This window comes from Schistocerca cancellata, chromosome 1 (genome assembly GCF_023864275.1).
Source record: "Schistocerca cancellata isolate TAMUIC-IGC-003103 chromosome 1, iqSchCanc2.1, whole genome shotgun sequence".
Taxonomy (NCBI): domain Eukaryota; kingdom Metazoa; phylum Arthropoda; class Insecta; order Orthoptera; family Acrididae; genus Schistocerca; species Schistocerca cancellata.
In genome coordinates this window covers 1,045,449,171-1,045,474,244 of record NC_064626.1, presented here as the reverse complement: position 1 = coordinate 1,045,474,244, position 25,074 = coordinate 1,045,449,171, and the positions used below count along the sequence as shown (strand labels likewise).

The 25,074-nt window shown below is 39.7% G+C and overlaps 1 protein-coding gene across 3 annotated transcripts in view; it reads left to right on the top strand.

Moving 5' to 3' along the window:
• LOC126090187 (sodium-dependent dopamine transporter) overlaps positions 1-25,074 on the top strand; it is a 497,172-nt gene that overhangs the window by 454,307 nt on the left and 17,791 nt on the right. For 2 of the 3 annotated variants that reach the window (XM_049906968.1, XM_049906969.1), the window contains exons 12-13: positions 8,977-9,077; positions 21,089-21,256. In XM_049906968.1, coding sequence (XP_049762925.1) covers positions 8,977-9,077; positions 21,089-21,256 — 269 coding nt within the window. The remainder of the gene's footprint in view (positions 1-8,976; positions 9,078-21,088; positions 21,257-25,074) is intronic. The other variant, XM_049906970.1, reaches the window with a different exon arrangement.

Here is a 25,074-nt window from a genome sequence, read left to right as displayed (position 1 = left end):
ATGATCAGAACATCGTTGGCATTTGCATACTTATTATACTTAGGATCTGCATAGTTCTAAATCATATACAAAGACCCAAAGTAGTATTAGTCATAAAATGGTGGTACATATTTTGTCTTCAGAATAATGGAGGCTTACATTAGCCCAGTTTGGATTCATGACTTCAACCACCCGTTTTGCGTTTTGAAGAAATCAGTTTATCCACCTATATTCTGGTCTCCTAACAAGTAAAAATTCCAGTTTATTTAAAATGTTCTTGCAATCTTTAACATCATAAGTTTCTGAATGATCGCTAAGTGTTATAGATGTATGCTCTTTATTGTCTATTGTGGTTAGACTTCATTTTGGAAAAAAAATTTAAAATAGGACTTCTACTTTTCCATGTGCCTAAATATTATAGGTAACAATTTTTCATTCCTTTGGTCACAAATGTTCTAACATGATTAAAATCTTGCCAAAATATTCCTTGTCTTTACTGAGGACTCAGATTTACATCTACATCTACACTCTGGAAACCACTGTGATGTACATGGCCGAGGGTACGTCCCACTTTATTAATTGTTAGGGTCTTTTCTCATTCCAGCCACATAGGGAACGCAGGAAGAATGATTGTTTAATTGCCTCCGTATGTGCTGTAGTTAACCTAATCTTGTCGACAAGAATACTATGGGAGAAATATGTAGGGAGCTGCAGTATATTCCTAGAGTCGTCATTTAAAGTTGGTTCTTGAAACTTTATAACCAGGCTTTCTCAGGGTCGTTTCCATCTAACTTCAAGAGTCTATCAGCTCAGTTTCTTCAGCAACTCTGTGACACTCTCCCATGGATAAAAAAAAACCTGTTATCATTTATAATGCTGTTCTCTGTATTCATTCAATATTCCCTGTTAGTCCTGTTTGGTATGGGTCCTACATGGCAATACTCTAGGATGTGTTGCACGAGTGATTTGTAAGCAACCTCCTCTACAGATTGACTACATTTCCCCAGTATTCTAACCATAAAGTGAAGTCTACCACCTGCTTTACCCACAACAGAGCATATGTGATCATTCTATTTAGTAGACCTACATAGTATTACACCCATGTATTTGTATGAGTTAGGCAGTTCCAACTATGACTCGCTGATACTACAGTCATAGGATATTAACTTTAGTGAACTTACAATTTTACATTTCTGAACAATTAAAGCAAGTTGCCAATCTTTGGCCAACATTGAAATCTTATCAAGATCTGACTGAATATTTACACAGCTTCTTTCAGACAGTACGGTACTTCATTATAGATAACTGCATCATCTGCAAAAGTCTGTAGTTACTATTAATACTGTCCGCAAAGTCATTAATATACAACATGAATTGCATGGGACCCTACACACCTCCCTGGGGCAGATCTGAAGTTACTTCTGTTTCTGTCGATTACTCCCCCATCATGGAAAGATGTAGAAGTCACTGCAGAGGTGCCCCAGGAACGTGTTGGGTCCATTGCTATTCATGTTATTATATTAATTACATAATTAATACATAATTATATATATTAATAATAACCTCAGACTTTTGCAGATAGAGTAGCTATCTGTAATAAAGCACTGTCTCAAAGAAGCTGCATAACTATACAGTCACTTCTTGATAAGATTTAAAAATGGGCCAAAGCCTGGCAACTTCCCTAAAGCTTTGCTCAATTCAATGCTTTCAGCTGTTTCTCAATGCCACTGACACTAATATATATTTCATTCATCTTTACAGAGGTACAAAAATTAAACTGGGGCAGTTCTCCTGAGTTTTCCTTTGCAAAGGAGCATTTCACAATTGAATTAAACATTTCTGCTTTTGGTTTGCTACACTCAATTTCAGTTCCTGTCTCATCCATGAGTGTCTGGAAACTAGCTTTGATGCCACTAACAGCCTTTACATATGAGCAAAGATCATTCTGCTATGGTAGCCATTGATGGCACCTCACATTGCTCTCTTGAAAGTGACATGTGTTTCATTCAGAATCTTTCTGTCTATAGCACTAAGCTTTGTTTTGTAGCTATTATGAAGTAGTCTCTGTTTCTTTACAGTGACTATATATATCACAGAGAGTCCATCCCATTATGACTGTTTCACTGGGTACATATCTATTCAGTGCATGGTCAACTATTCTTTTGAACTTGATCCATACCTCCTCTGCATGCTTCTGTTGTGTGCTAAAAGTTTCAAGTTCCTCATTGACATATGGCACTACTGCTTTTTTAATCTATTTCACTGAAAATATATATCTTTCTGCTTGTTTTAGTTGCCCTTTGTATTTTAATAATAATTGTTGCTACAACTGTGTCATGGTCACTGATACCAGTTTCGATGTGGGCATCCTCAAAGCGGTCAGATCTATATCTTGCCATTAGTTCTATTATATTTCCATCATGAAGGGGGTTCTGAGACATCTGTTCTAGGTAGTTTTCAAGGAAGGCACTTAGTAATGTTTCACAAGATGTCTTTTCGAACTTCTCACTAACAAAACTGTAGTTCTTCCAAATGATTGTTGGGTGATTAAAGTTGCTATAGCCCTGTATGTAATACCTGAATATGTGCTGTGACAGCAGGACCCTGGCATGCAACACTTTGAATATACTGCCAACGGCATCTGCATCGGATGGCCACCAGAGGCTGCCTGCAGTAGGCCAGATGACTTGTGCACATGGCACAGCATCTGCCGTGACCTCTACTGCAACTCTACTGCAACTCTTTATAAGCACAGTGTATCAGGCACTCATTCTCAAATTGTGTTCATACTTATTGTCAGCAACTGCTTGTATCAGTACCTGGATTGTTTCTATATTCATGTCTATGTTATCAACTGTTATTTGCTTATCTGTGAAAGAAGAATAAACTTCGATTCATTGTGGCTGTGCTGTTGTTTGTGTCTTACAGCACAACACATTTGGTGAGGAATGTGGCGTTCACTTTCACGTGCTCAGTCTATTTGGTTGTTCCTTCTTTTCTTCTGTCAATAGAGGCAGTGCTCCAATCTCTCCTCAAGCAGCAGCTGGCACTTACGGTTCCTATCATGAACTTGCTGGCCACATTGACTATGTAGGCATGCTGTCAGCATGCCAGCTGTCCTTTCCCCATTACAATGATGTGACCAAATACTGGGAGGTTTATGAGAAGAGGCTTCGGCAAAACTTCCTTACTAATGGTGTCACTGATGCAGACGTGTGAGTCTTTGTTCCTTTGTCAGATTTCACCTCGGATCTACCATTTGTTATGCCAGTTAGTCCTGTTTCAGGAAACTGCATTGTTTTCATTCAATGATATGTGTAAGTTGTTCTTCAGTTATCACTGTAAATTCATGCATGTCATTGCAGCACGCCTAGAATCTATTGTTGTCATATACATCCCCACCAGTTCTACCAGGCTCGGGTGGCCAAACTCCCATACCCTCAGTCGCAAATGTCGATTTGTTACTGGTGCTCATCATGATTCCTATGCTGATTCTGTGGTCCATGACGCCATCATTCAGTTGGCATCTGACAAGGAGGTGCTCCAATGTGCACTACAGTGTGAAAATCCATCATTGGCTGAAGTCTTAACTACAGCTCGATCTTTTGAAGTACCTCATACAGCTTTTGATCATATTAATGTTTGGTATGACATCTTCACTGTGGCTCTTGTTCCTGACCATCGGGTGTTGCTCAGTTCTCAGGGGAGAAGGACAATATGTTAGCCATACAAACGCAGCCTCAGTGCTGCACTGGACAGTGACGTGGCAAACAACAACCACTTCAAAGGCAGAATTCCCATCTTGACCATTCTGTTTTGCACCCCATGAGAGGGCTGTGTGCCCTAAGCACTGGATGACTTGCAACAACTGTAGGGAAAAAAGGACATTTGGCATCTGTATGTTGTTCCCAGTCCCTTCCTGCAGACATGGACATAGATGTTGATTGTTTGTCTCCAGTGCTTAGGAATCATAAGAAACTGTTTATTGAAGTATGAGTAATGGAAAAAGTTCTCAGACTACTAGTGGACATGGATGCTGCTGTGACTTTACTGAACTCACAAACTTGTATGGATCTGGGATCTCTAGCATTTTCTCTGGTTACTTGACATTAGGTGAGTTACAACAAGCAGCTCATTCCAATTTTGGAACGATTTATGGCTCCCACTATGCTTAAATCTGTAGTTCAGTTTTGATTTTTGTGGTAGTGGGTGATATTGGTATTGCAACTTTGTTTGATCTGGGTGTTTCCAATGCTTTTGGTTTTACCATTTTGGATACAGCGCACCTCATTTCTGAGCAGGTCCCATACCAGCCACTAAATTCTCTGTGTTCTGAGTTCTAGTCTCTCTTTTCAGATGGGTTAGGATGTGCCACTAATTTTGTGGCCCACATTACCCCAAAACCTAATATGTGGTCACGCTGTTTCATTGCATGCCCTATTCCAGTGGGTCTGCGTATCAAGTGAAATCGGTATTGGACAGGCTGATGTCGTAGGGGTCATACAGCCTATTACATTGAGAGAGTGGTCTACTCCCCTCACGATTGCTAAAAAAACTGACTGGTCAAATTCACCTCTGTGGTAACTTTAAAGTTTCAGTCGAAGCTCAATTTATCATTGACATCTACCCTTTTCCCTGCCATCCATTGTCTATTTGGGGTTTTCAGGTTTCTCGGGATAGTGTTAAACCAGTACATCATCATGTCACTATGGTCACAGGTCAGCCTCGCACCACAGATGTCGAAGGACTCCAAGCATCTTTAGGTAAAATTGATTACTATCACAAATTTATTCCAAGTGTAGCCACACTGGCCTATACCCTCAATGAGTTGCTCCACAAGTATGCTCCTTTTCAATGGATGTCAGCATGTGAGTGCACTTTCATGTTTTTGGAATCTAAATTACATTCTGATTCTTGTTTGGCTACTTTCCTTCCTGGTCACCACCTGGTTTTGGCTGTGGATGCTTCTCATTATGGACTCAGGGCCATTCTTGCACAGCAATATGAGGATGGCTCCAAACATCTGCTCCCAAGTTAAAAAGGAAGCACTTGCTATTGTCTACACCCGCAGAAATTATTGTCTGTTCTTGTATGGGTCCAAGTTCCATCTACTGACCATAAGCCCTTGGTTTAATTTTTTAATCCTTCTGCTTCATTGCCCGACAAAGCTGCACGTCACCTCCAGTTTTTGGCCTTGTTTCTGTCTTGGTACAACTATGAAATACATATTCAGCCTACCACATAAAATGTCAACACTTGCACACTGTCCCAGCTTCCATTGCGGATATAGATCCTACTTTTCATAAGGATAAACTCCTTTGCATGGTGGAAGAGATTCCTATTATGGGCTTCTGGATCACAGCTGCTGTCTCTTATGATCCAGTTTTGTGTCAAGTTGTTCATCTTGTTCAGCATGATTTTTTGTGTAACTTTTTTGCTCTCTGTCACTGCTCTTCGGAATTACATGGTGTTTTTCTCTTAGCTACAGACATATTGCTGCCTAGGGTTGTGATGCCAGCTTCCTACTGCAGGATGTGCTTCAGCTCCTAGATCAGGAATAGTGGGAGGTCTCATGTACCACATTATTGGCCAGTGAGCTCGTGTATGGCCTGTCATTGACATTGTACATTTTGTTGCAGCCTGCTCTCATTGTGCTACCCAACAGGCAAAAGAGACATTCTCTGCATGGGTGACACTGCAGCATCCATAGAAATGTGTCCATGTTGATACTGCAAGACCTTCCCTAAATTCTTACTGGTTGTTGTTTGTTCATGCTTTCTCTAATTTTCCATATGTTATCTGCTGTCTGTTGATGTCAACAGCCACTATGATTAAGGCCCTCCCCATTTTTTTTCCATTGAATGATTGCCTTATACACTTATGATGGATATGATATACAGTTTGTGTCTCAGGCCTTCCATGATTTTTGTGCTTGTCACAGCATCCGCTACATGACTACTCCTCCTCTTGACCCCCAATCTAATGGCAAGGCGAAATGTCTTGTCTGCACTTTCAACGTGAAAATGAAAAAGCATGTTGCGGACTCCTCCAAAGATGATGATTTGACACACTTCTTGAGTTATTCCACACCAGTGGGGGCTCAGAGTCCAGCTGAGATGCTCCATGGTCACCAGCCACTCACCCTCCTGCATCTGCTCATGCCACCCCACCAATGCCTGTTACTGCAGTTCTTGTTGTGGTTTCCTCCTGGCTCCTGGTCTGGTCTGAGGGTATTCTGGCCATGGTCCACAGCTGCGGCCACCGCCTCTGTATTGTGCACACCAATGATCTGCTGGCAGTGCATCAGTACTATCAGCTGTGTCCTCACACCATAGCGAGAGTGTCAGGTCCACTGCAGCCACCTCAGCCTCCTCCCTGAGCTCCTGACCCAGTCTCAGAGGGTGTGGGGTGAACCTGCCCTCCCTGTAGATGTCACCACCTCTTGCCTCTCCTCCAAGACCCAGCCTTTGGATGCCTGCTGCCAGACCCTCCTGTGATCCTTCGCTGTCACTGATGAATCTGCTACCAACTGGGCCAGCAGCTTCAGCTCCTTCAACACTGGTATTCTGAGCACGCATGACAGAGCAGCCAGTGCCTTCACCATCAGCGCTGTTGCACCAGACACCAAGATGCTGCCAACACCTTTGTCATTGGTGCTCTCTGGTGGAGGAGTAGCCGCCCATGTCCACGGCCATACCACATCCATTCCTATTCACCAGTTCCAGTCCAGAATCTCTTCCAGTCACCACCATCATTGTCTCAGGCACCTGTCACAGAGACCATGGATGTTTCAACAGTTGCTCCAATGCCTGCATCAGTGGAGCACCCTTTCCCCAAGGGAAGAAGTCTGCTGTAGCCCTGCATGTAATACTAGGACACATGATGTGGCACCAGGCCACTGGCGCACTACACTATGAATATTCTGCCAATGCCATCCACGCAGGCTGGCCACAAGAGGCCACCTGCAGTGAGCCACATGACATTTGCCATGGTATGACATCTGCCATGCCCTCCACCAGAGCCCTCCTCTTTATAAGTGTAGTGCAGCAGGAACTCACCCTCATATTGCTTTCATACTTACTGTCAGCAACTGCTTGTATCAGTAGCTGGATTGTTTCTATGTTTGTGTCTATGTTCTTTCAACTGTTGCTTGCTTGTATTTGGAAGAAGAACAGACTTTCCTTCAGTGTGGCTGTGCTGTTGTTTGTGTCCTTCAGTACAATACAAACTTCTCAACTGATGATTAGAGAACTTAATTACAAGTGACTTGAGGTCTTCTTTAAAGTTTTCAGCTGCATCAGGAGGTGAGTCTGGTGGTCAATAGAAGGATCCAATTACAAGTTTATGCTCAGCCATGATACTCAGTCTTGCCCAAACAATCCTGAATGCAACTTCAATTTCTATCTTGGTAGATCTGAGTATCTTGTCTACTGTGACAAATACATAACCTCCATTTTCCATTAGCCAGTTCTTTCAAAATACACTTAAATTTTCCCCAGAAATCTCACTGCTATTGATGTCAGGCTTTAAACAGCTTTGTTTACCTATTATTATATGAGCTTCACTGTGTTTCAAGAGCATTTCAAACTCTAGCACTTTGTTGCTAATGCTGTAGCATTTAACTACTAGAATTTTAATACTCTTGCCTGTGTGAGACATTCCTTTGGATCTACACTAATACTTCTTGGTCTCCTACAGCTGCCATTATCTGCACTGGATGTAGAGCTGCTTAATTTAAAAAACCTTTGTGAGCATCCATACACACTGTCAGCTACTTGGGCAACAGCCTTTGCTGTGTAATGTACACCTCAAGTTCTCAATCATATGGCGCAAGTCCAGGAAGTCAGAACTTAGCTTATCACAGAACCTTTGAAGTCTCTGGTTCAAACTTTCAACTCTACTCAGAATCAGGAGGCCACAATCAGTTTTGGGAACAATGCAAAGGTGGTTTTTCAATGTTCTTTGCCTCAGAGACCAGATGACAGGCACTATTTGTTCCAGAGTGTGCTGTAATCTGCAGTTAGTTGTGCTCTGTTTCCTCAATGGATATCACAATAGCCTGTTTAGCATGTCAAATGAGGCCTTCATGCAGACACACTGAGTACAGCTGATGTTTCTTTCTGTTCCTTGCTGCCATTTTCCTAAGGAATCTATTATTCACCATATGTTTGAACTGCTGATGATAATAGATCCCTACCCTTTTGTGTTTGCCACCTCTTGATACAGGACAAAGCAGGTTTCCCAACATGTGAAAGTCTCACTGGCTGAGTTTCCTGTTTCAGTGAAAGGCAGCACATCAAACCTGATAATTATGTGGATCATTATAACACCCCAAATCCTCCATGGTCCCTGTCTTCCCTGTACAGGACATGCCACTCACAGTCAAGTGGATGAGTAATGACAGATTCCATAGTTCACATAGAGGAGGACGAATCCTCGGTAGAGGTAATACTTGAGGCACCTGTGGTGCCATTGATACATGACTCTTGGGAGCTTTTCCAACACACCCACTCACAGCAGCAACCAATCATTTGACAGCAGTGTAGGTGATTTCCAACTGCTTACAAACATCAATTAATTCATCCCATGTTTGAAAATCTTTAACCACTGACCATTTATTTGCTGTCTTACTTTCTCTACTACATATGCTAATCATAATACTTTTATTGTTGCTAGCTTTATTAGTAATTCAGTATCCTTTTGTTTAAGTTCTGCATGTGGAGAACAGAAACAACAATCTAACACAAAATGTCCTATAATAAAAACTGACAGATGCACAGACAGTAGTTGTTGCAGTGCCATATCAAATTGACTTCAGAAAGAAAAATAACTCGTTTGTTTCACAAACATCATATTAGTAAAATGTTATTGTGTGTTATTATTTTCTACATATAATTAATTCATAAATTTTATTATCATCTTCATTTGACAACACCTATGCAGCTCTGAACCTGTTATTAATTATGTAAAATCAATTATTGTTGTAATTGTTTTAAGGAACACAGAGGTTTTGTGATGACATTCGAGATATGATTGGTTTCTCACCAGGACATTATTGGAGGATATGTTGGAGGTTTATGGCTCCAGTTTTTCTAATGGTAAGAAATAAATCAATGAAATAAACAAAGTCATAGATTTTATAGTGTCATACTGTAATGTAGTTTTCTTACAGTGTAATATATTGAGTTGCAGTTACTGATCAGATATACAAATGAAATTAAAGGAGATTGATGCCACACATTCTTGAGTATATTCATCAGATATATATTGTGGGATGAGAAGTGGATGTGGCTTAAAGAGATGCATTATTGCTTACTACCGTTACTTATTCAGGTCTGAAGGCTTTGGGAAAATTCTGGATTCTACATTCAACAACGAGAAAACTAGTGATGAAATGTATGTCAGGGTGTTATAACATTCTACTGTCAACTATAAATGCAAAAATTACTATTACTGGTATCACCAACATGTAACTGAGTCAAACCAGCAAATTTAAAAAGCACATCTATATACTTCTGATTGGTACTTGAACTGATGATGTGACAAACTTCATCAATAAATGTTTGAAACATATATTTATATAGCAAGTGGTATCCTACAAACAAAGGGTCATGAAACAGAACTCAGTTGTAGTGGAGCCTAAAGTGAAGTAAAGACTGTTTCTGTTGGATGTATCTACATTTGGTGTATGCCTGTTAGTGGCTGGAGTGCACTATTTCCATTGTGAGTTTTGCCATAGTAGGTACTGTGATGCACAGTTGTTTTTCACAATTTAATCTTCATCATTTAGTTTTGAGTCTGCAGACCACAAATGCTCATGCCTCTGAGACCATAATTATGGCTACTCATGTTTCAGCAAGAGTTCAGAAATAAGGTTCATCATGTTCAACAGCAAATTGCTCATATTTGTAAAGTAAATATCATAACTAAAGGCTATGCCAGTCTGAGTCAATGAAAGATGCAGTCTCAATACAACTGAGCTTCACTTCATTAAGTACAGAATCAGTAACAGCAAGATCATTGTAATGTCACTTAAATATTCCTTGTGTTGCAGCAAGTAAATATCTGCCAGTATGTACCGCAATTTTGTGGAATGTTTTCCTGTAAGTATATAAGGGTGGTAGCAGAGAAAGCTACACCTTTGTCATATTGACACATCCTAAAACAGTCTCCTATGGATGTCTGTTCATTAATGGCAGTAAACATGCTTAGAGTGGAAAGCTATTTCCTGCTCGCCATATGATTCTTGAATGGGAATGCTGATCTTATATGTCTACAGCTTTAACTACCACAAATAAAATAAAACTTTTTATGAGTTCTTAATTGTTTTCATAGTCTTCGATATAAACTTTTTGGTAGGATGCAAATTAAATGTGTGACTTGCTGGCTAAGTGTCAGATTACCAAATATCAACAATGGAAAATCCAGGATGGAACGGAACAATATTATGAAAAGGATAGTTGCTAATCATCATATAGTGGAGATGCTGAATCACAGATAGGAACAACAAGAAGACTGTAAGAAAATGAGCTTTCGGCCAACAAGGCCTTCATAGGAGATAGAACACACACACACACACACACACACACACACACACACACACACATATGACTGTACTCTGGTTGCTGAGGCATCAGCAGCCAGAGACTGCAGTCATGTGTGTGTGAGTTGCATTTGTGTGTGTGTGTGTGTGTGTGTGTGTGTGTGTGTGTGTGTGTGTGTGTGTTTGTGTGTGTGCGCGCGCGCATCTTCAATAAAGGCCTTGTTGGCCAAAAGCTCATTTTCTGACAGTCTTTTTGTTGTATCAATCTGTGACTCAACATCCCTGCTATATGATGAGTAGCAACTATCCTTTTCATAAGATTACCAAATATGTCAGTCTGGAGTTCAATAATCAGTCAGTGCTAGAATTTTTTCTGTAACTTTATCACCTCTGGCAATGGTGGGTTAATGTGAAAAATGGTAAGTTGCACAATTGTTTCGAACCAATGTTAAAGGATATGCCACCATAAATGGATGGATACATCACATCAAAGATCTGAGGAAGGTAATGGCACTTGCATTCGGGAGGACAACGGTTCAATCCCGCATCTGGCCATCCCGATTTAGGTCTTCCTTGATTTCCCTAAATCACTTCAGGCAAAAGCCGAGATGCTTCCTTTGAAAGGGCATGGTTGACTTATTTCCCCATCCTTCCCTAATCCGATGAGACTGATGACCTCACAGTTAGGTCTCCTCCCCCAAATCAAACCAACCCAAGGTAATGGCATACCATTTCCAGAAGGTCATGCATAATAAAGCACTGCAACTTTGAAACCAACCTTCAGGTTGAGAAACACTTTCTTTACTTTTATAGTATATTAAAAATAGTTCAGTTGTTCACTGACAATTAAAGCAACCAACAATCCCCCAAAATACTGGCATGTGAATTTAATGTAGGTTCCTTTCATAAATGTTGGCTTCCTACCAATAAATTCCAACTAAAGTTTATCTGGCCTATGTTATGAATAACATAGGCTACACACAACAGGTTTCTGTCTCTATCTCCCTCCTCTCATATATAGATTATAATGAAAATGAATGGAAGATACAGAAATGCGTAAGGAAAAAATCTTATATTACTATGGGTATGGAAAGGTAGAATATAAGTAATGGAAGGAGAAAAGGTAACAACTCACTACATTGGCTGGCACATGAAGAAGACTGAGAATGTTGCTGAGCTTTCGGCTGAATCCTGTTTCAGAGTTAATAAAACACATATTCACACAATGCAAGGTTACATTGCCCGGCTGGCAAAATTGTGCCAACGCTGCAGCTTGACTGAGGGAGGCGTAGTGTTGGGTGGAGTTGATGAGAGCAGAAAGGAGCCCAAGCTAACAGTTTGAAGGCACAGGCAGAAAAATGGCTCCATCAAGCTTTCTCTGGTGCAGGCAGAGAGAGCTGTGCACAGCTTACTATAATGTGGAGGATTGTATTGAGTGGGAAAGATAAAAAAGGGGAAGAAGGCAAATGTGGTGCAGGTTGAGTGTAGAGGTAATAGGGGCTAGGGTAGAGGTGTGTGTGGGAGAGGAGCTAGCAGAGATTGAGGCCAGGAGGATTAAGAGACTGATGGATGTGTTGCATGGACAATTCCTATGGTAGAGGTGTATGTGGGAGAGGAGCTAGCAGAGATTGAGGCCAGGAGGATTAAGAGACTGATGGATGTGTTGCATGGACAATTCCCACTTATGTAACAGCTTCTGATGGGGAAGGATCCAGGTACCATAGGTTGTAAAGCAGCTAGGGAAGATGAGCATGTTGTACTGAGCAGTGTGTTCTGCCACTGGGTGGTCAATTCTGGTCAATGCCACAGTTTGGCAACAGCCATTCATTTGGATGGGTAGCTGGTTGGTGTTCACATGTACTAAAAAGCTGTGCAGAAGTTACAGCAGAGCTGATATATGATGTGACTGCTTTCACAGGTGGCCCTGCCTCTGATAGGATAGGACATGTCTGCGGCAGGAGTTGAGTAGGAAGTGATAGTTGGGTACACCACAATAGGTGTCACTAGGGAAGGATCAGGGTATTTTGGAGAAGTTGTGGATGATGGAATACCGCTATGGAAGATTTGTGAAGGATTGTGGATGTAAGTAAGAGGTTTCCTGTATTATTACATAGGATGGAGTGCATTACACATTCCAACAACTTAGCCACAGACACATGTCTAGTGAATTTCTCTTATCAAAATTTTCTGTTAATAAAAGTCCAGTTTATTAAATATTACGGTTCTGACTAAGAAAAAATATACCATTTCCTATAAAAGGACACTATTGAATACAATGCACTAATTATTCTTTGAGGTAAGGCACTTCTGTGGTATAAAGTTACATCATCATAAAAAATAAAATAGCAAGAAAAATGTCAAACACATCTAGTATAAGAGCTTCCTACACATCTTTCAATTTCAACTTAAGCTACTCGCAAATTTGTGCAAAAACCAATACATTTGATTACTTATCAAAAATCACACAGTGTACAATTAACCCATTCTTTAGCTATAATATGGACATAAAGCAAAAATGTACATGACAAAACACATCTGTAGTAAATTGTCAACAATTCAGCCTATATGGAGTAGCAGTGCATATTCTTCACACCACACATAAAACTCAAAAAAATTGCACCAAATGTATAGAAAAGTCACCTCAACAAGGACTGAAACTTAAATAAAAGATAACTGCATAAAAGAACATAAATGTGAGGACCACATCAGTGACAAATTGTTAACACCTATCACATGAAGACAACTATGCTCATTCTCCATCAACAATATTATATAACAACACAACATACTACCTCATGGGGTAACAGTGCTTTCAGACATGGGATATTGAAATACTTAGGAATACATGGTAAGAGATACACTTATTGACTCTCACATCTGCATCAGAGTTACACTGTAGCTTTAACTTGCATGCATCACTGGAAAAATGTCAATACAGACAAATATTAGTGACAATCTTAGGGCATCAATATGTATCATGTCTATTATACACCAGCCAGATGTACCAAGAATGGCCTGGCATGAAGTTTGTTGTATGTCATTGAAGAAAATGTTAATACACCATACAGAAAGACAAAATAATAATATGTGGGAATATAGCAGGTGAATATTGCTTCAACGAAGCTGTCACAGATACTGCTTTATTTTATAACTTCATGTGAAGGAAAAGAAAGAATGCATTGAGCCTAAGAACAACATACCCAGAATATGGCTCGACATGGCAAGAGATGGAACAAACATCAAGCTGACAAGAAACTGCCATACGGGTGCATGATGGGGAAGAAGATAGGTGTGTGACATTGCTAAAACACAATGCCAGCAAACATAAAAAATTTAGTTACAAATAAAGATCAGTTTAAAAGGAGCCTGAAAGACTTCCTAGTGGCCAACTCCTTCTACTCCATTGACGAATTTTTTAATTAAAACAAATGATGTATTGTATATATTCATACTATTAGTATTGTTATTTCAGCTTTAAAAAAAGAAAAAAGAAAAAAAAGAAAAAAGAAAAAAAGAAAAGAAAAGGAAAAAAAAGAAAAAAAAAAGTGACATGTTCCACATCCACGAGGATCTCCTCAACACGGATCTATGGAACAAAAAACTAATCTAATCTAATCTAATCTAATGGCTGCTCCAGCATAGGTTGGTAAGGAAGGGGTACTTTTTGTAACACTAAGTGTGAGTTCCATGGGAGGAGAAAGGAGTGGAAGGATAGAGGAGGTGCAGGAGCTGTGGGGAGACATGAGGTACAGTGCTCCTGCAGAAGGTGCGAAGGAGGGAAGGCAAGGCTGGTGTGGAAGGGGGGTGAGAGGAGAGGGTAGGTTGGTGCACCCAGTGCTCACAGACATGTATGTGTCTGCCAAAAAAACAATGAAGAAACCGTGCACTTTACGGTAAAATGCTAAATATGTATAAATAAGATTCTCACGTCAGCTTACCACATCCCTAAGTTGAATTTTGGCAAACATAAGTTTCCAGGAACATTGACCACCTGTCTTAAGAATCTGTCATCTGCATGAAATCCACAAAAAAGTCACACAGAGATGACAGTAATTTTGATATGAAGAGAACCGAAGTGAACAAAGAATACAGTAATTTAGATTTCAGATGAAATTATGATAATTAAAGTGAGTGAGGAGGGATAGAGTGCATATTAATATCACCAACCGAAGAGCAGAAAACTTTTATAAAGAAATGCTGAAGGAAAAGAGTTAGTTCAGCTGACATAGAAATTAAAGAAAAGTACAAATATTTATTAACCTTATGAATGATGCCTTGAAAGAAAAGAGCAGAAATAAATGCCTCCAAACAGGAGTTAAACTTACCTCCTCTGTGGAGCAGTGCAACATTAGCTACAAAGAATTAATTGGAAATTCCAGCTATGAGAGCCCACATATGATCATAAAAATAAAAGCAAACAGAATAGACTTCACAGAAAGATGGGCTGCAACTTCTAGGCATGTCCCCAAAGCATATCACTCAACAAAGTAAAATTCTAGGAGGTAGACTTGACACATTCTCTCTAATCTCAGGAACACACAAAAACTGGAAGGGGGTTCTTAGCAATTAAAATAGGCAAAGCAAAATCTTCATCTATGGCAAGGAGTATGAAAGAACATCCATGCCATAGCCTCTTCAACTGAAGTGTAAACTGCTGAATATAATATGAGTAAAATGGCACTTTGTTGTACAGGTTCTTGCAGTTTGCCTTTACAATAAATGAGTGGCTACCTTTGACCACCTAAAAAGCCTGCATTCTCATTGGCTTACATAAATTCGTAGCTAGAGAAGAACTACAACTTAAAACATGCACAGTTCAGATCCATAATTTCCTCATACTTCTGATATGGTCTCTCTGAATAAAAATCATTAATGTTTATGGTCACTTAAAATGTATACACAATGTAAAAACCAGATATATAAGTTTACTGACCTATTACTTTTTACAGCTTGTTTCTTGACATTATCAGTTATTAGATGCTGTTTACTGCAACTTTTCCATTCATTCTTAAAAATAGCAGAAATTTTTAATCACTACTTATGAAAAATGTGCTTATAGCAATAGGGACAGAATAAAAGTTGAAGGCGTCATTCAATTAAAACATCAGGATCAGGAAACTACTCAGATACGCTGGAACTCACTACATAGGAGCTAACCAATATTACTTCCTCATTGAACATGTATCTTGGTGTGCACTGGTAGCCAACAGTAGAACATACAGGTGCGATTTACAACAACTAATCATAAGTTTGAGTCACTTTACCCTCAGTACTCATCTTCACATTATACATCTCATGCATACCTCGTCATGTTATTACCTCCAGTATTCCTCTCATCATAGTACCACATTAACTTCACATCATAGCATTTGTATTCATTGTCTGGCATAAGATGTTGTATTCTAATACAGTGTATGCACTTCATCTTATGCTCACAACTTACAGGATGTCACAAGGTCAGTTCATCTATAACCTCTTGAAAACACATTATCACTGTGTGTGGAGTTGTCCAGTTTGCAAAGCAAACACAAAAGAAAAAGATGACAACTACAGAAAAAAGACATAGGAAGAAACAGAGTAACTATGACCCAGGAAGTGGAGGGGGAGAATGTAATCCTTTAATACCACAATCTGCTAGGTCACACAGAAGCCTATTGGCTTTGGTGAAACACGTGATGATTGTACTTGGTGGCCGTATGGGCACCTGAGGCCTGAGTCATTTAATTTAGTGAGAAGAGGAAGGGGAGCCACAAACTTTCAAGCATTCACATCTCTTCAGTGGGCAAATATATGCTTCCCACTGGCCCAAAGAAACAGTGCCAGATAGGAATTATGGAAGAGGAGAGAAAAGAATGTGACACAAAAGCAAAGTGGAAGAAAATATCATGATCAGATCAGACTCTCTATGGTTACACCTTGCTAGCAGCGAGGTTCTGGAAATTAGTTGAAGACTCTCTCCTACAATTATCTTAAGAAAATATCATCTAAAGATTCACCAACAATTAATCTGTTCAAAAAAAAAAAAAAAAAAAATCAGACCACTATAAAGAAAATTAGATTCTTCCTCTTGTGCCAAAGGGCTTCTATAGTTGCAGTCATGAATGATGGCAGTCGAATTTAGGTTTGTTCTGCGCACCTATTTCATGCATTCTCTGATAGCCAATGAGCATTCAGAAGTGTTCTGTGCACTCTGCTGGGAATGTTGTAGCCAGTGTGAATATTAAGCATGATGTAGCGAATTAATTTGTGGAGTTTTATGCTATTTACTGTAAACTGTCTTGGTAATGGTGATGGAAAGCAATAAATTCCATAAAGCAACACAATTTGCAGGATACATGCTTTCTTTATGTGCAAAGCACATGAATGCATGTACCGCAACTGTCATTTGGAACTGACAACAATTCAAACCTCGTCCGTGCCTTGACCTGCATGGACCACCATCATTCACGAACTGGACTATAACAGAACTTTGCATAATACATGAAAGCTGTTTTCCTGAAAAACATTAATTTCCTAAATCTAAATAAATGCAAATCAGTTCTAGCATAATTATTATAGTTGACTTAACAATGGGTTCCCATTTTAATGTAATGGCATATGTATGTCCTGAACTGGGGAGCACTGTTAATTCATTTTCTCTCGTAGATATCAAAATCAGATTTCAACAAATATCAGTTAGAAATAATGCTGTTTACAGGTAGTGTCCTTCCTACTTTGCCCTACATTACTTAACTAAAATAAAGTAGGTAGTACCATTCTGTCATAACCATAAATTTTATAAAATACACTTGCATTTCTCAAGTTTCATCTCTAAGCACATACCCAAATACTCTTACTCAACAGATAAAGTAGTTAATTCCCTAATGTCACTTCATTTATACTGCAGCCCACATTTTATCCATCCACCAAAATTACAGCTAAAATGTGACTGAAATTCTTAAGCAAAAATGCAGTTTGTTGTCGATGCAATGCCTCACTGGTTGAAGCACAAAGTGGTCACAACACTTAGTCTGATAGTCACAACATGATGTGATGAAATGGAGCATGGTGCATCACAACATGCATGCAGGCAGCTGAATAGTAGGCATGTGGCACTCACACAGGGTAGTATGGATCCAGCTGCAGCTGCTGGCTGCATGGCGGCAAGGAAGAGAAGCCCCAGCAGGACCCTTGGACTGAGAAGGTGGACTGCTTTGATGGGTAGGCAGCAGGCTCTGAGTATTGCAGGCTGCACAACTGGGTGGCAGCATGACCAGCAGCAGGTGGCCACTAAGTTGACGAGAAAGCCACAACTGCAGCTCAATAGCGAGTCAATAGAACCCTTGAAAGGACAGCACATAAGACTAAGGCATGGGGGCCCCATGGCTACAGGTTGCTGTGGGTTGGTGTGGCCCTGGAGAGGGCAGCACAATGCTGCTAACAGATAGACTGTGGCATGAGATTGGCAGCAGCAAATGGGCCTTGTGAATAAGTTGCAGTAAGCAGAATGGCCTGTGGCACAGACAATTTGCCCATGAGGGCCAGGCAGCATGCCTGGCGTGTTAAGCCACACACCAGTAACCAAGCAGCATCAGTGGGTGACAGGCAGCTAGTGGATGATGCCTTTGGATGGCGGTGGCAGGTGATCCATGCCAACCATACACAGCTAGCTCATGCTCTCTGCCCTCAGAGGCAGATGCTGGCAAGCATGAAATGCATAGTGTGCTGCAGCACGGCGGGGGCTCATCGGACTTGTATCAAGAGTCTAACTGCATTGTGTGCATGCCCACACACACACACACACACACACACACACACACACATGCACACACACACAGTCTTGGCTACATTGTTCTAGACACTGCAGCTTGACTGAGGTGAGGGGTATTTTGGTTGGAGAGGATGAGGAGGAAAGGAGGCTGCTAGTGGGAGGCAGAATTTGGAAAGGTTAGCCGATGGCTAGGAGGGAGAAGCAGCAGGAGCATATGGTATGTATGTGACCCTGACACCAGGAAACTAATGCCGCGCACAAGCATGGGAAGCTGTGCACAGTGCATGATGACACAGAAGAGTATATTCGTAAGGGAAAACAGAACAGAGGAAGAGACGCTGCCAAGAAGTGGGTGTGGGTGCAAGATGAGTGAAGCTACGGTCCTGCAGCAGGGGTGGAGTTGCTTCCTGCAACAGGGTTGAGTTGGATGTGGAGCAGGGGCTTTGATCTCATAATTCCCGTGGCCTCATTCTCCATTTCAAAAAGTGTCTCTGTACATCTATTATTATGTACAAGTGGTGAAGCCTATTTCATCATACCCAATCTATGGAAAGTAAAGATTCTTGAAGTTTCACTCCATCTCTTATGAAGATTCCAGCAGCACCATTCAGTCTCAATCTATACAGAATCTTTTCTGTGCCACCTCCATCAAAAACAAATATATTTAATTGGAGTTTTGTCAGCAAGTATTCAAATATTCATGTAACACCACTTCAAACATCACTTAGCACTGGCTACAGAAATATGTGGCTTATGAGGAGCTGTCGTATTATTGTATCCCATTCGTTGTAGCTCCCTATGCACAGTTATTGCACTAGCTGGGCTGCTGGTAGCACTTTGAAACTCATGAGTGTTTTCTTCCACTGGTTTCATGCAGGGCTTTACAACCACACTCTGCAATGCCCAATGGTCCCTTTCCATTGATACATGATGTTGCCTAGCCTTGGTTTTGCTGTGGTTGTTCCTTCACATTTGCACTTCACAATCACATCACAAACAGTTGACTTGGGCCCATGCTGCTGTTATTGCCCCTCTTCTGACAACAGAATGCTTCCTACTTCCTTTGATACTGGTGTACTGTGATACTCTTGTGACACCTAGTGGTCAGTTCCCTGGTACATAGCTGTGTCCAGAGACTTTTGATCAGATATCATGTATAAGTACTCTGTAGCTCTGAAAAAAGATTTGTCCAAAAGCTAGCAAAGTTCTTAATTTCGTTTATGTAGTTTTTGATGACTCAAATATTCTCATTCATTATTCAATGAGTTTGCGACATTCACCTGCTTTATTTCTTCGTTGACAGTCCATGGTGTCGACGTACTGCATTGTCATATTGGCTCAAAAAATGGGGGGGGGGGGGGAGGGAGGGATGGAAGTTCAGCACTGACTACTGTAAATGAAGTAGCCAACAGTTGGACAATTGTATTTCACAGTTCTTTACTTTAACTGTTCACAACCCCCCAGTATTACATAAATTATATAGCCAGTTCACTATGGGTAAATGTTGGTAAGCCTCATTAATAGGTTGCAGGCAACATCAGCCTACTGCTACAATAGTTTGCTGTTGAACATCTATGAACAGTAAAATCGAACCACACAGTTCACATTTCCTGCAGTATAATGTGGTACGAGTGACACTATGTTTCAAATAAATTAAACAGACATTGTCATTAATTGTTCTAACACACAGCCTATTTGTGTCACACTTATTCCACTGTTAAGTTGATGCATTGTTGTTAATCTAACCAATACATGTTTCACATCAAAATTGGCCGCGAACTGACTGACTTGTGACCAAAAATCAGTCCTTTATATATCCTCACAATAATAAGCACTGAATCTATACATTGTTCAGTGTTTAAGTTGTAGAAATTACAATTAAAACATAACTGATTCAATTAACTGAATACATTGAAAAATTCCTTCTTTTTAACACTTCCTTCTATCACAAAGGTTAGGCTGAATTATTTGTTTAAATAATAAATTTAAAAGATATAGTTACATAAAAAATACTTTTGACAAACCTGGTAATTATTTTGGAAATAGTTAAGGGCTGGCTTCACTCATATATTTTCGAATAGAGCCAAATAAATACATAGTTCTTCCAAATGTTTATAGTTAGTACAGAATTTATATTCCTTTATAAGTCAACAATAGAATCTAAGTCATGAAACAATTACTGATTTCACCCTATAGCAAGAGATATTGACTAGGAATGGTCAACATAAATTACAAAATTAATTATATACTCAAAATTAGACCTGGTGCTATATTCCTTAAGACTGAGGGCCAACCGTTCTCTTTTATGGAAATTTGGGTTATACATGTTAATGGTAATTAGGCAAAAATGAAAATAAAATGAATTTAAGGACGCAGATGGCAAAACAAGAGAGGAAGTAAAGAGATCCCAGCTTGCTTCATCACAAGTTGCTGCCTTTACTCCTTACATTATTTACATTTCACCAAGAATTGCCTTTATTATATTCATTAAATAAATGTTATGTTTGAACACATTTAACTGAAAACATGTAATATAAGGTTAAAACTGCCCATTTTCATTGATTTGTTTCTAGTATTTCTTAATTTCTGTATGTGTTTTGATATAACAGTGAAAAGGCTTACGCTGACCAAATCTTACCTTTTCCTGTTGTAGAGTAATACAGTGTTTTACGTACAAAATTTCCCTTTTGCAAAATGTTAAATACTGATAAAAATTGTAAGATTTTATTGCAATATGTTAATAGGAGATGGATGACATGACACTGTTCACAATTTTATAATGGCATACTATAGTTTAATTGTTACTACTTTTGCAGTTCATCATTGTTTATGGACTTATAGACTATGAACCTCTGACTTATGATGACTATGTGTATCCAACATGGGCAAATGTATTAGGTTGGATCATTGCTGGCTCTAGCATTTCCATGATTCCTGGAATGGCTATCTACAAAATTATTACTACACCAGGTACCATTCTCCAGGTAAGTAACATTTTATACTTACATTCATAAATAAAGTCTACTATTTCATTAACACTCATTTAAGTTTGTTTCTCCATGTATCTCAGACTAGGCAAAAATGTGTAATTTTTAATAAACATTTTCTTCAGTTAAGTGCTGGTTTTAGAAAATAAAAGCAAGTCAAATCAGAAGTAACAATAATCTGAATATAAAGAGTAAAGTTAGTAAAAGAACAACTTACAGAAGCCTTTTGAAGGAACTTGCTATTCTTATACACATTATATTCATGTGCCACTGCATGTATTCCTTAATGACATTCATGGTTACTAATAAGAGTAACTAGGAATATACTGTTAAGTTCACAATGACAGTACTATAAATAATAGTAATTTTACAGACTCTGCGTTGCTGTCAAGGATATAGAAAGAATTTTTTTCATTCTCATGCAAATACCTGTGATTGTTTGCTGCCATACATATGGTATGAAATAGGATTTCCCAGATATTAAAAAAAAATACTAAAAGATACCTTATTACCTATTCCATGTACAATGTATCAGAATATTTCGATTCAGCATGTACATTCCAATTAACAGTAGTATTCACATAAAGAGATTTTAACTTTTCCAGTAGACAGATAGCTAATAACATACTCTGAGTCAGTAAAATTACAGACATGGTCATCTCAAAATAGTAAATATAAACACAGCATAGTAGCTTAAGAGCCAGAGCAGACCCCCACCCCTGAACCCCCTTCTCCAATGTAGCTGATACTATGCCAGTACATGTAATATTCTGATTTATAATGCTATTAAAAAGAAAAAGAGAATAATGAAGAATGAATATATTTCTTCTTCCCACTTTTCCTAGTGTCACTGCCTCAGCAACTAGTGGGGACAGTGCTAACATTGATATTTCCTTGCCACTGGAAACTACTGAGTCACTAGCAAATCTCTGGCTATTGAGTAGGCATCATGATGTCAAATTCTTCCTTAGTGTATTTGAAGTAACTGGATTGGAAACTGTTTCTCTAAAGTCAAAGTTCATATGCTTTGTATAAGGACAGATTCCATGTACCTAGCTATGTTGCAGTGTGGTTCGTGCCACAACTGGCTGCTGGCTTCTTGACTTTAGTACACACTGGTATGGGTGATTTTCCTCTGTTGCCATGCTCCCCCCGCCTTCCAGGTCACCAGCTCTCACAATGCCAACAACACTGCAAAAACTGCAGGAAAGAGTCATTGCTACTATGACGGACATTGACGGAAACATGCTAGTGAACACTTGGATGGAACTGGATTACAGTCTGGTTGTGTGCCAGCTGACCAAGGTACACACATCAAACATTTGTAGATTGTACCAGAAAGTTGATGAGCGTGTCCATTCCCCCCCCCCCCCCCCCCCCCCCCCCCCCCCGCCGCAAGTCACCTGAAGGTGTGTGGTGGAGGGTACCTTGAGTACCTCTATCGGTTCTCCCTTCTATTCCAGTCTCGTATTGTTCGTGGAAAGAAGGATTGTCGGTATGCCTCTGTGTGGGCTCTAATCTCTCTGATTTTATCCTCATGGTCTCTTCGCGAGATATACGTAGGAGGGAGCAGTATACTGCTTGACTCTTCGGTGAAGGTATGTTCTCGAAACTTTGACAAAAGCCCGTACCGAGCTACTGAGCATCTCTCCTGCAGAGTCTTCCACTGGAGTTTATCTATCATCTCCGTAACGCTTTCGCAATTACTGAATGATCCTGTAACGAAGCGCGCTGCTCTCCGTTGGATCTTCTCTATATCTTCTATCAACCCTATCTGGTACGGATCCCACACTGCTGAGCAGTATTCAAGCAGTGGGCGAACAAGCGTACTGTAACCTGCTTCCTTTGTTTTCGGATTGCATTTCCTTAGGATTCTTCCAATGAATCTCAGTCTGGCATCTGCTTTACCGACACTCAACATTATATGATCATTCCATTTTAAATCACTCCTAATGCGTACTCCCAGATAATTTATGGTATTAACTGCTTCCAGCTGCTGACCTGCTATTTTGTAGCTAAATGATAAAGGATCTATCTTTCTGTGTATTCACAGCACATTACACTTGTCTACATTGAGATTCAATTGCCATTCCCTGCACCATGCGTCAATTCATTGCAAATCCTCCTGCATTTCAGTACAATTTTCCATTGTTACAACCTCTCGATACACCACAGCATCATCTGCAAAAAGCCTCAGTGAACTTCTGATGTCATCCACCAGGTCATTTATGTATATTGTGAATAGCAACGGTCCTATGACACTCCCCTGCGGCACACCTGAAATCACTCTTACTTCGGAGGACTTCTCTCCATTGAGAATGACATGCTGCGTCCTGTTATCTAGGAACTCCTCAATCCAATCACACAATTGGTCTGATAGTCCATATGCTCTTACTTTGTTCATTAAACGACTGTGGGGAACTGTATCGAACGCCTTGCGGAAGTCAAGAAACACGGCATCTACCTGTGAACCCGTGTCTATGGCCCTCTGAGTCTCGTGGACGAATAGCGCGAGCTGGGTTTCACATGACCGTCTTTTTCGAAACCCATGCTGATTCCTACAGAGTAGATTTCTAGTCTCCAGAAAAGTCATTATACTCGAACACAATACGTGTTCCAAAATTCTACAACTGATCGACGTTAGAGATATAGGTCTATAGTTCTGTACATCTGTTCGACGTCCCTTCTTGAAAACGGGGATGACCTGTGCCCTTTTCCAATCCTTTGGAACGCTACGCTCTTCTAGAGACCTACGGTACACCGCTGCAAGAAGGGGGGCAAGTTCCTTCGCGTACTCTGTGTAAAATTGAACTGGTATCCCATCAGGTCCAGAGGCCTTTCCTCTTTTGAGTGATTTTAATTGTTTCTCTATCCGTCTGTCGTCTATTTCGATATCTACCATTTTGTCATCTGTGCCACCCATTTTTGTACGTCATATACTTGTAAAAAAACAGTGCTTTGAAACCTAATGAATCAATCACACTAACCTGATATTATATACATAAAATACTATCTTTGTCATATTATCATTATGTAGCTAGGATACCCTATTTGTGAACTGAATGAATTCATGAACTGCATATACCTAATGAAGCAGCAATCCTTAAGTGCTGCAAGTCATTTTGAATATACTGTTTGTTCCAAGATCTTTGCTTGAATTGCAGTTTTCTGTTGGCCCAACATACAAGGAATTTTAGGAACATTAACACTTGTTCTAATGAGGAATGGGTCCAAGCAGTAGTTTTATTATCGAATGTAGCCATTCCACATATGGCTGTAAGAAATATTTAATATGACTGCAGTTTTGATAATTTGGTATTGTAAGCATCGTGGGGTATTAAAGCTTGACTACAATGTTAATTTGTGACATGCTTGAACACAGTTCAGATAGCTGGGCACTATGATCCAGCATATCACAACTTAGCATTATAGAGTGTGCTTTAACATCCCACATTGTTTGACAATAGCAAAATGTCAAAACTGTAATCACAATAAATATTTCTAACAGCCATACACAGAATGATTTGAGTCAATAAATAATTGTGTCAAATTTTTGTGTGTTTCATTGGGCACTCTCATTGCAAGATACATTTCTGTATAAATAATTTCCTCTACTGGGCACATCATGTCATTTTTTTCTCCTCTCAGCAGTAGGTTATCTTAACATGTTGTAATTATTACTTTTTGTACAACCCCAGTTATCAGTCACCATGTGGGCATCAACAAATTAGTATTTTTATTGTCTTTTTTCTTGTTAAGATTTTACATTCAGTATCCAGTCAGTCAAGCTAGGTAAAAGCTTGAGTTCTGAGCTG